This window comes from Nymphalis io, chromosome 6 (genome assembly GCF_905147045.1).
Source record: "Nymphalis io chromosome 6, ilAglIoxx1.1, whole genome shotgun sequence".
In the NCBI taxonomy this organism is placed as follows: domain Eukaryota; kingdom Metazoa; phylum Arthropoda; class Insecta; order Lepidoptera; family Nymphalidae; genus Nymphalis; species Nymphalis io.
The window spans coordinates 5,358,527-5,374,113 of NC_065893.1; the positions used below are offsets into that span (position 1 = coordinate 5,358,527).

The 15,587-nt window shown below is 32.1% G+C and overlaps 1 protein-coding gene across 1 annotated transcript in view; it reads right to left on the reverse strand.

Annotated features, from left to right (window-relative positions):
* Positions 1 to 791: 791 nt before the first annotated feature.
* The window catches only part of LOC126769214 (pyruvate kinase-like), a 36,028-nt gene continuing 21,232 nt past the window's right edge, over positions 792 to 15,587 (reverse strand). Inside the window, exons 2-9 of the mRNA XM_050487853.1 lie at positions 5,442 to 5,668; positions 4,473 to 4,802; positions 4,018 to 4,167; positions 3,642 to 3,752; positions 3,249 to 3,494; positions 2,948 to 3,170; positions 1,082 to 1,271; positions 792 to 869 (exon numbers count right to left, since the gene is read on the reverse strand). Of these exons, the coding sequence (XP_050343810.1) occupies positions 818 to 869; positions 1,082 to 1,271; positions 2,948 to 3,170; positions 3,249 to 3,494; positions 3,642 to 3,752; positions 4,018 to 4,167; positions 4,473 to 4,802; positions 5,442 to 5,668 (1,529 nt within the window). The 3' untranslated portion in view covers positions 792 to 817. The remainder of the gene's footprint in view (positions 870 to 1,081; positions 1,272 to 2,947; positions 3,171 to 3,248; positions 3,495 to 3,641; positions 3,753 to 4,017; positions 4,168 to 4,472; positions 4,803 to 5,441; positions 5,669 to 15,587) is intronic.

A 15,587-nucleotide genomic window follows, 5' to 3' on the forward strand; every position in this document is an offset into this window, starting at 1 on the left:
GCAAGATAGGTAATAAGTTGTTTTGTTCACAGGGAGTGTTTATTTTTCTATAATTTTATATATACTTTGTATATTGCATTACAAAGTAATATAATATTTTTCGGTGGACTCAATTGAGGAATTGTGGCTGATTTGGAGCTGTTGGAGGCTCTGCTGTTTTGTGGAGGAGGCTGCTTGATCGGTGGCCTGCTGTTGCTGCTTCGCACTGCTTTTATTTATTTGTTCACTCATTGCGACAATGCATTCAGCGCTTGCACTATCCTGCTTATTTATTTATTTAAGTCTATCACTTAATGCCGATGCCAACTCAACTACAACTAACTTATAATATTTTATTGTTTTAATGTTAACTTAATTGACCAGATACTGTCAACGGCCCACACCCTTGTTTTTTTTAATGTTATAAATTTTATAATTAAAATTTTATAATCTTTATGATGAGTTTTATTAATGTAACGGTAACTTGGTGCAACGAACCCCGTACACACGAGACCCCGTGACACCATATTCATTAAGTCTATTTTAATTTTACAATTGTATTTTATTAAAAAATCAACATATTAAGATTCTTATAAACATTCTCTTTTTGAAGTAACCTGCTGAGTAAAATTTAGATATCTAATTAAAGTGTTGTAATTTGTTGCGTGTAACACAATAAATTAATTTCAAACGCAAAGTTTCTCCCTAATATTTTTTAATAATAAATAATATAATTGAACTTTTGTTAATAATTTATTTAAAAGAAAGCATAAATGCTTAAAATAAAACAAAGAATAATATATATTTTTTTATAAATTACATGTTTTTGTTAAAATATTTACTCTAAATACATGTCAGAGAGAAAAGGATTTGCGTCATCGTCAGGACATCTGAAAAGAAAATCATAAAATGTATCCTTAATAGAGCGATATTAATTATAAGAAATAAATAATTGAATATTTTCTAGAGCATAATTTAATGTTCTTTACGCATGTCGTCGACGTTTTTAATGTCTATTTGTACATTATCAATGTTTCTTAATACAATAATAATTATGTTTTTTAAACAGGTCGTATCTTTGAATACAAATTAAAATACGTACTCTACTATGGGTTTGTTAGTAATGCTGACTTTCCAAATTCTGACTGTATCACAAAAAGAGCTGAATTCGGATCCTCGTTGAAGTGTTATGTACGTATCCCCATACAAAAGCCAACTTCTTTTGACTGCATATTCCACGCCTAAGAAGATACGCGCTGAAATATTCTTATCCCAATTGTTATGTTGTTCACCTATGTATTCATTTAATATTTTAATGAACCAAGATATTAAAATTATAGTACGTACATTATAAAAGTCACTGTGAAGCGTTCATAGATATAATTTTAAAATAAAAAACACTGAAAAGAACTTCTACCTCACTAATGACTATTAAAGTCGCTCTTTGAAGTATTTCTCACACTTACGTAATTTCATTTGAATGTTTTTATAAAAAGGTACAAATTTATAATATAATATATGTATGAAAGCAAACTACAGTAAAAATTCCAAGTCCTGTAGGAAGGCTAAACACTTTGCCGATAACTCCGTGATCGATGATTGTAGTGCGCTGTTACCAACAATACCGTCATGTGGCCACACGATGCCTGACATCAAAATCAGGTAACGTGATGTACGTGCGGAGCTGCAATCACTTGATGTACGGAAAGCTAGCGGTCTCGATGGAATACCATAGAGCTGAAGAAGTGCGCGGTGGAGCTGTCTCCTGTGTTAACGCGCCTGTTCCAACTTTCTCTCTCTTCGCGATGTGTTCGTGATATCCGCCATGCACTATACAGTGCATGGTACGCGTGTAGTGGCTGGGCGAGCGGAAACTGAGGAGAGGCGGAAGAATCTTGTCATTGAACTCGATAGGACGTTAGAGCTCATCGCCAAATGGGGTTCTGATAATGTTGCTCTCACAGCGAAAATGTCTCCATTCTCTTCTCCTCTTCCCTCCCTCTGTGGCACTCCGCTGGTGATACAAAGCAAAATCGCCATGCTGGGGATGGACGTTCGCTGCGACCTTAGTCCAAGGGATTACATCGAGGCTATTATAAAAACAGCTTCACGGAAACTCGGAGTTCTGAACAAGGTGCAGCGTTTTTTCACGCCACAACAACTGTGCCTGTTGTACAAAACACAGGTACGGTCTTGCATTGAATATTGCTCGCACCTTTGGGATAGCTCCGCTAAGTACCTACTGGAGGCCTTGGACCGGTTGCAGCGACGTGCGATCCGCATTATTGGTGACGTAAAAGTCACAAACACCCTCGAGCCTTTACAATTGCGTCGAGAGATAGCAGCGCTGAGCGCTTTCTATCGACTGTATCCCGGCGAGTGCTCTGAGGAATTATTCTCTCTAATTCCTGTTTCCTCCTTCCTTGATAAGTCTACGCGTGCTGGCTCTTGATGTCACCGTCTAACTATGACATCAATTCCATCGAGCACAAAGAAATTTGGCAACTCCTTTCTTTGTCGCACTTTCAATAAATGGAATTCCTTACTAGCTATGTGTTCCCCTCCTTTTACAACCCGGGTTCCGTGAAGCGTGAAGAGGCATCTTGCGAGCCAGCAAGGCGGGGACGGCTAGTACAGAACATTCTTCCCGACTGTACTGGCCGTCGTCGCTTTTGGACTCTACTACCACTTACCCTCAGGTGGAGTAGAGTCATTTGCCCTCCTGGCGCATATATAAATAGAACATATACTACTTTTCTTTTGTAAATACATACTTATATAGTTAATTACACCCAGACTAAGGACAAACAGATATGTTCATGCACACAAATGTCTGTCCTGGATGGGAATCGAACATACAACCTTCGCCGTGAAAGGAAAGTATCTACCAACGACGCTAACCGGCTTATCAGAATTAACCGATCTATAAAAATGTAACATATTTAAATTAATACAACATATATCTAACCTTTATACATAAGTGGCATTACACTTCTGTAGACTCGAAGATAGCGCATGACACGTACGTCAGTATTGATAGTGATAATCAAGCAGGATGGCCTCAACCAATGCAAAAATCTGATCGTTTTGCCGCTAACAGTTGGTATTATAACCACCCGTGCATTTATCTGATTAGCAATAGTAACACAAGATATTGCAGCAGCCTCTGCAGCGTTAACTGGTACTTTAAGCTGGACAGTATATATTGTTACTATACTAAATCAAATTATTACCAAAATAAGATATTGTTTTTGTTTGTATATAATCACCTCATTGATTACTCTAGTGAAGTTTGTCTTCTTATTTAATATCAACGGTTCAACAGTATAACATAATTCATTCATTCCTTTTAACACTTCTACTATGATGTCTGTGTCATAACAATCTTTTAATATAAAGCCACTAACTCCCTCCAATAAAGAGTTAGTCACATCTGATATTTCACAGTTGATGAAATCACCAGTTTTGAGAGCATTTTCAAAGACGCCGCCAGATATATACAATGGCTTGCCTGCCTATAAAATAATATTATTTAATAACTTTTTTGAATGTACTAGTTATATAATAATTAGTATATTATTCCTTAGGTCTGCGGAAATTTGGTCATGGAGACTTCATCTCACCTTAGCATAGATTGACAATAGTTATTATTATAATTTTACCTGTAAACATTTGCCCACAACATTTTTTTGAATTTGAGTCATTCGATACTGTTTTGATGCTTCAATTTCGTAAGGTAAATATTCTCTGGACAATATCAAACCATCGGTTTCCTAAAATATTACATGTTAAATCTATTTAATTAAATTAATTCATTGGACTTATAAGTATAAATTAATTCATTATATGAATAGTTTTAACAATAGGGATTTAAAGAGAAAAGAGACCAGTAAAGACATAATAATTAATAATAATATTGTTGAATAGGTTTATAAATTTAAGCCAATTCCTCCAAATAACATCGCGATAACATTTGAAAATAACTGACATAAAAATATTTCAACGATGGTTTCTTTTTAAGTAATAACATTTTAACACCTTTATTATATCATCAATATTTTCAAGACCCTCTTGAGTACATATGCCGCATAATAAAAATGGTTTTTTTAGTTTCATTGTCTTAACAAATTGTTTTATTCTTTTTATTGTATTGGGATGACGAACGTAATTGATTATTATAGTATCAATCTGTAAAAAATAGGTTTTAAGGATTTTTTTAATATGGAAATGTATACATATATTAATTCTAGTTTTATTATAAAGTTCTATAATTTTGAGCGTTTTTTTATTTTTAATAATACTATAATTAAATATACGAAATATGTCATATTGCCCTTCTATCTTATATACTAAGTTTGGTTCACCAAACTTGAAATCTTTAAACTTGAAAAAAATAACAATTCGACCATTTGTTCTGATGTGCTACCTATAACTTTAATTTTCTCGAATAAATTAATAGTTACGTTAAATTAAATAAATAAACTGTTTCTTACTTGATATTCTAAAGCAAATTTTATTATTTCGATGTCTTTTTTCGTTATCAGTGGTCTCGAATGTTTTATATTTCTAGTGCACACATTACAAAGGCTAGTAAGTTTACCGCCTTTGGATACAACGCATTTTATAGATTTATCATCTATTACACCAGTACATTTTAAAATAATTTCATCAGCAGCTAACGATATTTCCGTCCCGGCCTTCACATCGACTACTAAAAAAGGATTGTCGACAAAAATTCGCCCAGCGTTGCATTTGTTAAAGTACGTGACGTTGTGTGTCAAAATAATTTCAGAGTTTTTTTGAAGTGAAATGAATTCACTTTCCTGGAAAGGTTTAATCATTTTAAATATTATTTATATTTAATTATTAATTGAGTGAAACAACTAACGAACAATATAATTTTTAATAAAATACATTGTAATTAGGTGAATATGGGATGCAAAATTCAAGGTCACTGAGTGACCACTGAGTGCTATGTAGTGATTAACGGAGTATCTTTCAAGCATAAAGCTTTCAATAAAAGAGGCTTATCATTTCTTATCGGCTAGCAACGCATCTGCAAGCATCTGCAAGTGTTATAGATGTCAAAAAGCGTTGATAGCCACTTTGCATCAGGTGAGCCTCCTGCCATTTGACTCCTCTCATATAAAAAAGAAACTAAATTATCCGGAGAAGAACCTGACGTACTGACATAGCTAGTATGATTAGCAGACTAAAGTGCCTGTGGGCTGATTACGTATGTTGAAGGCCATTGAAGCAGATTTTAAAATAATCAGCGTTGATTCCAGTCAGGTGGATCGATGACCTGATGGAGGTGGAGGGGTCCTACTTGATATGAGAGGTGGAGAACTGGGAGCTTTGGCGTATCATTGGAGAGGCATATATCCAGCAGTAATTTGATTAAATGATCAGCTTTCATGATTATATGATAGGGTGCGTGGTATGTCTTACAAAATACTTACGGTTTCCAATAAGCCTGTTTTTACTATACAAGTCTTTAACTCTATACAAGTAGCTATAGGCCAATCAGTAACATTATATTTTTTACAGCACTCTTTTGCTGCCTTGTCAATTTTTCCTAGAAGCCTTATTTTATCCCCTCTCGTACTACTTGACATTTTAAATTTGGCTACATTCATACCAGCTTCTAGCATCTTTTGTACATCGACTGTTGTGATTTGCGAATCAGCTGAGAGTTATTAAACAACGCTTAAGTACTTAATTATATATTTATTAAAAAAATAGATACAAATTATATATTTTTTACCTAAGGTTACAATTACAGGACATCTCCGAAATCTTAAGGGCTCCTGATTTAAAATGTTGGGATTACTGAAATTTACATCATCATAACATAATGTTTCCGGCTTTTTAATCCACATAGCTGTACCGTTATTTTAATAGCTCATTTATTTTATTTCTACCGAAAAACTCGTTTTTTAACTAATACAATTTATATTTTATATTTTGTTTAAAAAAATCTTTATAAAACTTTTCAAGCCTTCTTTATTATGACGTTATATCATAAACATCATATTTGCTTTTGATCTTCGCCAAAGAGTATAATGTTTATTAAGTTTGTACGACTTTTTTAAAATGTATCTTCTTTACGGATATTACATTTAACTATTAAGGAATATCAATATAAAAATAACGTTTTAATTATAGGAATGATATTGTTTTTATGAAGGTATATAACGTATCACCAATACATTAGGTACTAAAATGTTTGAAATTTAAATTCCATAAAATGAAATTTTAGTCTTTTTTATTTAATATTTCGTCCATCCTTCATTCCCAAGTTACTAGAAGTATATAAACTCTCATTTCAGATACGGGAATTGGATTAATCAATTGATATGGCTATTTGCCAAGAAGATACATCGTGCTGCTTGCAGCATTTGACAGCGGTTCTCAACATAGCAATGTTATTTACAGTCAAAGTCGACAACTTCAATTTTATTATAACACGATGTCTACTGAATAGAGTAGAATTTTATACTCTTTTCTCATGTCTAAAAACGATGATATTCACGTACATGCTATTATAGACGACAGCCAGTATAGAGGCGATTACTTCAGTGACATTGTTCATTGGATGTTTATATCAAAGAGAATAAAATTACTATGTTTTAGTTTGTATTATCTTTGTAGTAACATATTATAATACACCAAAGGGCATGCTCTGTCGCAGCGGCAGGAGGACAGGTTCTTTTATATATATAGTGCTTTGTCTGCGTAAGTGTGGTAATGAACTAAACATACGGAAGCTATTCTTCTTCCAAACAGTAATACTTTCCGATTTGATTCGTGGTTGACTTCGCGTTGATGTTAGTTGCGTGGTTTACGTTTCTGATGTTGTCAATGTGAACACTGAAATGTGAAAGTCACCTTTCAATTCAAATTCAAAGTCAAAATTTCAATTAAGCTTTTTGCTTGTCTGCTTTCTTAAATATATAAAATATTAATTTGATGGATCTAGTTTCCATATTAAGCTTATTACTTCATACATATATTGTATTCGTTATTATCTATTTATCACACCCACAGAAAATAATCAAAACAATGTAATTTATTCAACAAACCCTTACAATAACTTTATTTGTTACGTCTGAAGTTTTTAAAACTTATTAAATAATTTAAAAACAATAAGTCAAGTTATTTCTCTTTTAATAAAAAGTAAAGTGACTCAGGAAAATAAAAAGTGCCAAAACGTTAGTAAGAATGGAATCTTTGGCAACAAATCGCCTTGTGTTTGCTTAGTTCGCGGCAAGCTAATGGACAAACAAGGGTCGCTGTGGCAATGTTGATTTTCAGTTACTGTGCAGGCGGCGTCCTTCTTGTATCTTGCAAGATTTATTTTCACCCCAGGCGACGACAGTTTTAGGGTCCCGCGATCAAATCAAACATATAGAGTTGTTTTATATGGTTTTGCAATTAAGTTGAATCAAAGTGGAATCAACTGGATTGCTTGTTTGACAGAATGGTTCATATTTTATACGCATATAACAAAACTAATTATTATTTTGTTATGGAATGTAAAATTTCATAAGTTATATTTCATTTTTGTGTAATTATAAATAGTTATAAGCCAAACAGATTGCAATATACAATATATGTACATAAGTGTTATTATAAGTTAATCAAAATATGTTTAGACAAATTATAAATCTTATTTTATGATGTTTATGAACAAGAACTATGAACATTTAAGTAAATAATATAAAGTAAGAAATATATAGCAGTTCTTAGATAGTTAACGCACCGCCAACCATAGTAACTGTGCGCCTTAGACCTGTAATTACCCCGGTTTGATGAGTTAGTAGTCTTCACACCGAAATCCAGAAACACAAAGTATTGTAGTTTGGCGGGGGGATAACTCATGGGTATCCAGATAAATTTGCACAAAGGCATATCATCGGGATATATTTTTGATACAACTAATGTTTAAAAAAAATGCAGTTTAGCAAAAAATATATTGTCTTAGTTTGAAGCAATTGGATTATTCCCCATTGTATAGAAGTTGTGTCAGTGATCTCGGCGACATCTAACTGTCTATTCCTTAAGGGGAACCCCATGAATTATGGATAAAGTCGATCTCCGAAAAACCTTTTTCAAACGTGCTTACTGTTTGTGTCTTTTTTGATTACCCGAGTGAATTCATGATTCTTAACTTGCAAACAAAAGCGAGATATTAGTAATTTTGACTTTTACTCAATTGTTTAGTAAGAGTCAATAAAATAATTGTATTTAAATTACCTAATAATTTAAGATATAAAAATGGCAACAATAATAAGGCATTAAACTTGTTGTGCGGAATGAATGCTCTATAACCTTAAACTATTTAATTTTATTGTCTACCAAAATCTAATAAATCTTTACTACGATAAAAAGTTTTTGAAATTTAAAAGGACAAAAACACCTGTATTGCGAGTTTAAGAAATAAAAATAATAATATTTATATGTTGAAAGTACTCATTATGAATAAATACCTATTATATTTGATTTTCGATTCCATAGTAGGGGATAAGCCAAGGTTAATTTCTCTAAGACTGCCCTGAGCGGGTAGTCGTTAAGCCCTACTAATTGCAGCGGTATTTTAATGAATGTTTAATTACATGTATTTCACATTTAGCGCGGTTTGGCCAAATCTAATACCTAAAACAATTTCAAATACAATCCAATATAAGAAAATACATCATGAAAGTTTATGCTATTTTAGGTTACTTTGATGGCAAAATTTTATAAATAAAATTTCGTATAATAAATAATATAGCTATAGTATATTTAATTTATTTCGTGGAATGTTTTTTTTGAACCAAGTTGACTCAATAATTCGGTGGATTTAAACCGAAGATCACAGGATAAATCTGAAACTGCTCCATTGAATTTTTGTGATAATTGATTTATAAATATAATAAATTATCAAATTTTTCTCAATAACCTATAGCATTAAGAGTATGAATCAAAACAGAATAATGATTAGTGAACATTTCGTGTTTTTTTTCTATGGAGAAAATTTGATTCGTTTATTTTTTAATTAAACACAACCGTCGAAAATATAATATAATACATAAAATTAATAGCCTGTGAATTACCCACTGCTGGGCTAAGGCCTCCTCTCTTTTTTTGAGGAGACGGTTTGGAGCTTATTCCTCAACGCTGCTCCAAACCGGGTTGGTGAAATACACATGTGGCAGAATTTCAGTGAAATAAGACACATGCCGTTTTCCTTCATCATTAAGCACGAGATGAATTATAATCACAAATTAAGCACATAGAAATTCAGTGGTGCTTGCCCGGGTTTGAACCCACGATAATCGGTTAAGATTATTATGACGGGCCGGTTGGCGTGGTTGGTAGATACTTGCCTTTCACGTCGAAGGTTGTGGGCTCAATTCCTACCCAAGACAGACATTTGTGTGCATGAACATGTCTTTTTGTCCTGAGTTTGGGTGTAATTATCTATATAAGTATGCATTTACAAAAGAAAAGTAATATATGTAGTATATCAGTTGTCTGGTTTTCATAGTACAAGCTTTGCTTAGTTTGGGATCAGATGGCCGTGTGTGAATAATGTCCCAGGATATTATTATATTAATATTATTAAGATTCACACGTCTGAACGCGTGTACTAAAAAGCCGAGATGACCCAGTAGTCAGAACTATTGGGTCGTCTCGGCTTATTAGTACATACAATATTAAGTATTTAATTTGAACTGGAAGTACAAAACTTAACCCCTACAAAAACCATTAACAGATTATCTCTATCTCAGCGCTGTATGTATGTTGTTATGTTAAGGACTATGAGCTCGTATTATTCTATTCGTAAATAAATGCACATAAATAATAGTAACCAGTAATGAAAGCATACATTGAAAAAAGTCTACTCCGGTTAAATCTTTAAACACTTGGTATAAATACACAGTAACAGTAACAGCCTGTGAATGTCCCACTGCTGAGCTAAGGCCTCCGCTCTATAAATACACATATATAAATTTTTTAAATTATACTAAGCATAATGACCGTCTCGTTGGCTAGATATCATACCGCAGATCCCGAGGTCCTAGTAATAAATAAAGCAATAAAAAGTTATTGCATTTTTCCAGTCCGAAGAGTGATAGTTGGAAGTGTACTCTTCCATGCCTCGGAAAGCACGTTAAACCGTAGGTCTTTCGTCTGAACTCTTTCCGGTCATGTCGGATTGCCCTATCATCGAATTACAAGAGTGAAGAAACTATTGCGCCTGTATTTGCGCACACATTTGTGCACTATAATATGTCCTGCACAGATGGGTAAGCTCCATTTAGATTGGCCGCCGTGACCGAAATCGGTCAGGAGGATATCAATGACTATGCAATATCAAATCGGTTTTATAATTTTATGCTTGTTCAGTTAATACAAATAATTGTCTGTCCTTATCTGTGCCTTCAACATAGCGTTCTATCTATTGTGTTAGTATAGTGTGTAGATGTTATTTTCATTTGTACATATATTACAATCCCTAAGGTGACCTAAATATATTACGAGGGGATAAAACTTAGGTGGTAAAGCTGCGGATGACCGTATATAACTTGAGAAAGTTTAACAGTTATGTTGACATGTTACACAAAGTGGGAAGTTGCAAAATCTCATATAGTAATTTAAGACCTCTGGGCGTTTCAGAAAGTGTTGTGGTTATGAAAGATAAACTTCATAGACGAAAGTATTATGACAAGATAAGAGTAAACGAATGAAAATCACATCAAACAATTATTATTAGTTGTAATTGTATATTTTTTAAATATATTATTAATGAAGAAATCTTTCCAAATACCTACTTTTATGGAACATAATAAACTGGCTTATGGATGCGTGGAAGATGACTACGAGTACAAAAAAAAACCGTGTGCAACTAAGAACTAAAGCGCTTACTTTAGCTTCAGAGTCGTAGGGTCAAGTAACAACCTACCGCAATAAACGGACGTATGTGATATATGGACTAACGCAAAAAGAATTATTTATATAGAGCTACGGATATTAATGGATTTAATCAAATTAGCTCTCCAGGTTTATATTACAAATACAGATTATATATTTGTTTCAATAAACACATAGGAAAATATTTTATTTTCTGTCACTAAGTTTGCTTAGATATATTACTGGATGTTTTTGTACGTGTTTGAAATATTTTTTAATCTGTGTCACGATCCTTGGCATACATAAACCATAAAAACAATAAACAAACTTGGTAAGTATTATATCCTCAAATATTAAAAGTATTTGGTCTATTTCATAGATCCGTAGATGGCGGTTGTAAATATAATAAAATTAGTCTCGTGCTAATTCAGAAGAATTCCCTTAGCCTTAAAGTACTATGTAAAGCTACATCACCTATGGAATTTAGAATAATATATAGGATAATAAGATATAAGATGTCTCATTCTCATTCAAAAGTGCTGTATTCTAAATTGCCTGACGTCCTGAAGAGTTCTCGTGAGAAAGCTGCAAAATGCTTATCCCTGAAAAAATATTTTTCTTAGAAATTTATAATAAGTCGGAAGAATTTTATACCTAGTTTAAAGAAAAATCTAATATTTTACGTATTCAATATATAGAGATAAAACAAGTACTACATATGTTTTAGCGTGTCTTCCTCGACTATTCATTGTTTACGCGAAAATTTGAACAAGCATAGTAACTTAAAATCGATGCACTTTATTCTAATATTGTTGTTGTTATGTACCGGAAAACCAGGATGAAAACAATGTCACACTGTATGCAGGAAACAAACGGTTGAGTCAACATGACGCCGTCGACAAAATGTTTTCACAACTTGCACTATTTTCCTACTAGACTATATATAATAATAATGATTTCTTTATGTTAGTAATATAAATTGTTTTTGTATTAAAAACTTTGCATGCGCAAGCAAATAATATTTAGAGTATTAATTTATCTGCTCAAATACTGCATATTGTAAGACGCTAAGCAATACACACATAGTAAAGCCTGTTACTGAGTATATGTCTAACAATAATGCGTGGATTGAATGCTGGATCTCGTGCAGAAACTTAGTATATGCAATTGAAACAAATTTGTATATTTGTAAAAAAAAAGTAAAAAATGAACTGGTGTATCCGAAAATACATTTTTATTAAATAAGTGATAGACAAGCAACATACAGCCGGAATAGCTAGGTCTAAGAAGGTGCATTTTTGCACAGAAATTTCTTGTAGAACGTGGGTGAGCACTAAGAAAGGATTTTTCAAAATTCATCTCCTAAAAGAGTTAAATGGCGTATGAAAATTTGTATCAAAATATCTTCATTTCTGATGTCCGAAATATGGAATAGGTTACGTATGGTAAAGACCGCTGTGAAAATTCATCTCCTAAGATGATAACACTTAAGACACCTATAAAAGCCTTTTTGAAAATTGATTACCATAGAGGGTGAAATTGGTGATGTAAATTTGTATAGAAGTTTACCTATTTTCAAAATAATATATACTTAGAACAGCATTTAAAAAAATCGTTACTTAAGTGGCTTTAATAAGAGATGATCGTTTGTATGAATATTTGTCATATATGCAATTAAATAATATCAGTGTTCTAATAGTTAAAATTTAGTTATTTATTTTTGAAAAACCAAAAGTGCTTCGTTACCATTAAGTGTATTTGTTAAATAGCTTAACACTAAAATATAGCACCATAATTTCTGTGTGTTCCTTAACCACGAAGTCAAGAACTTTGCTACAGGATGTTTTCCCAGGTTCTGAAGTATTTATATATTGGAAGTTTGTAAACTATTGAAAATCATAAGAATTTTTTCATTGATCATTTGATTAACTTTTTTGGCCGTAAATGATGTGTATTTAATTGCAGATAATGTTTTTGGTATCAGAGATTACATGGATAGTGTACCGTAACCGAGGTAAAATGAGTTACAAAAAACACTGATACTTAAGAAAATTCAGTGGGTTGCTAATTGTTGGTAATGTTTCCGATGGGATAACTCATCGTGTACATGGCTAGTATTGTATAATATTGTTTTATGTAAATATTTTTAAACTTTATTAGTTTAATTTAAGAATCATCATCAGGTGTTCTATACGTGCATAAAATCATAAAATATCAATTAGTATGACATTCTATTTAACTCATAACTGAGTGTAATTACTATGTGCACTAAAATATGGCTTCTCTTCAAAATATGCTAGGAAGTAGCTGAGATGCTGTTCCTTATTTCATTATTGGAATTCTTGTAAAGTAGGTTCCAAGCGCGACGTCCTATTTACCGTCCAAATTGCTATTAGAGAGTTTCACGCCTAGAATATAACATACGAGTTTAAATCACGACACCTGTACGGATTTTGTACAAAAATATTTAAGCTTGTGTTATGTTATAGGATAACAGTTTTACAATTATGTAGTATTATTAGATTTGTTATTTGTAATATAGGACAATAAGCAGTTTTTAAAGCATTCCTTGTACTTTTAAGAAAAATAAAATAAATTCATCACATATTTTTAAAATTTTTTGTTTCGGTGAAATTATAATATTTTTTACTTTTATAGTTAAATTATTTAGGCCGGTAATAAGTCTTACGTCACTGTAGTGATATATACGAGCATACTCATAAAAATGTATGTTTAGGTACCAAATGATCGTGCAAAGCCAAATGCACAATACGGAACCTTTATGCGAAAAAAGAAAATTAAAAATACTAAATAGTAAACGCTAGTATTTTTTAAACCTAATCTGTCTGATTGTAAAATCATTCTGATACGCACGCGTGATATCTGGTAATTTATATGTATTGTATGAACAATACTGCTAGTATTTTAGTGTCAAATTTTGGCTACGCAGGCTAATTTTAAAGACTAATCATCTACACAGGAGGTATACATAATATCTATAGATAATAAATATATATATATATATATATATATATATATATTTATTTGTATTATATTTATATCACACAATTTGGTGCAACTGATGACTTCCGGGCCATTACAGAGAAAATTTGAAAATAAAATCCAACACTGGAGGCGGCTTCTTAATGTACATACAAAAAGGAATAAAAAAAATTTAGCACGATCGAAGAAATTCCACTTTAATCTTTTTTTAGATCGGACAAGCTCTTAAAAAGTATTTTGCATATTGTACACTCTTAGACTTGTATTCAACCGCCACAGTTGAATGCCCATTACTGCTCCGAGTGTTTCTACACTAATGGACGCGTAATTAGTCGTTTCGTTGACTAATGGACAATTAAACGAAGCTACGTAGATTCGTTCTAAGAATTGCACATCGATAGTAAATAATTGTCTTATTTTTCTTATTTATTGCATGGATTGGAATATATAATAATGTCATGTTGGGCATCTAGACTCAAATTATAATTTTTAACTAGCTAAATCTAGTTACATTTCAGATTAAAGGGCAATCGACAGCGGTCATTCAGTGTGTGTATTACAGGAGAATCAGTAGCTAGTGCTCAGAGCAAGTCAATATTGCCCAATGCTCGAGTATCCACGAGTGACGGACTCTGCGGATATCCGATGAAAGAGGTCGAGTGCTGCGTCCACAAGTCCTGACCTAGCACGGACAATATTTACTTTTCGCGGCGTTTGCAATCAGGTGCGTCATATTTGTTAACCAGAATAAAAGCTACCATTTTGCTTTTCTTTGCAATTACAGTTTAATATTTTGTTTAGTTAACTTAAATTGACTGAGGGAGTAAGGTGACGAAATTAACTGAAAACTTAATCTGATTAATTTAATTAACTTAATTATTTAATAATAATAACATGAATTGAATCTTTAAGAGTTTAATTACATACAATTAATTAAAGTATATTGGTTTCTAAACATAAAGAGCATCTGGTACACAGATAACAGTTATCATGCAGGTAATAACACCGTCTGATGCTAGGATATTCCGCACACGTGTTGTTATAAGCGCACTTATTACGCAGCTCAAGTAATTTAGAAGTGCAACTTCCTTTGCCCTTCCACGTCTAACATTCAGCGTTGTAAAATAATAATGCTTAAATGCGACGCCTTATTGAAACCAAATGTTTTTAATTCTGAACGAAAAATTTAGTAACAATTTTAAAGCTTTGATTGCAAAGATCTGTGATTTATTTTGAATAATTAAAAGCTTTATTTTTAAATATAGCTTTTTATAAAAAAATAAATAACTAAAACTGTTTATTTTTTACTTTTAAGTTCTTTTAGTAATACAATTAAAAAAAACCTTAATTTTTGTATACTTTTTAGTGTTTTGTGATAGCAAAATAATTTCGTAAGCATTATCAATGTCAGATTTTTTTGTCTCAGGGATTTTGACGTTTATTTAAAACAGTCCAACGGGTCATATTATTGACTCTCTTTGCTTATAGTATTGCGCTTATCAAATACCCAGTAGCTGGGCGACCAAACTTGGCTCGGTTTTAATATAATTAGTTATAAAAAACTGTTTTTTTTTTTGTGAAAAATTGCATTTTTTCAGAAACGAAACTTATATAAATGATATAAAAAAGCAAAACTGTTGTTAGAGCTGTTTTCGAGATACGCGAAATAAATTTATATGGATATCATTCGAATTAATGTATACAAA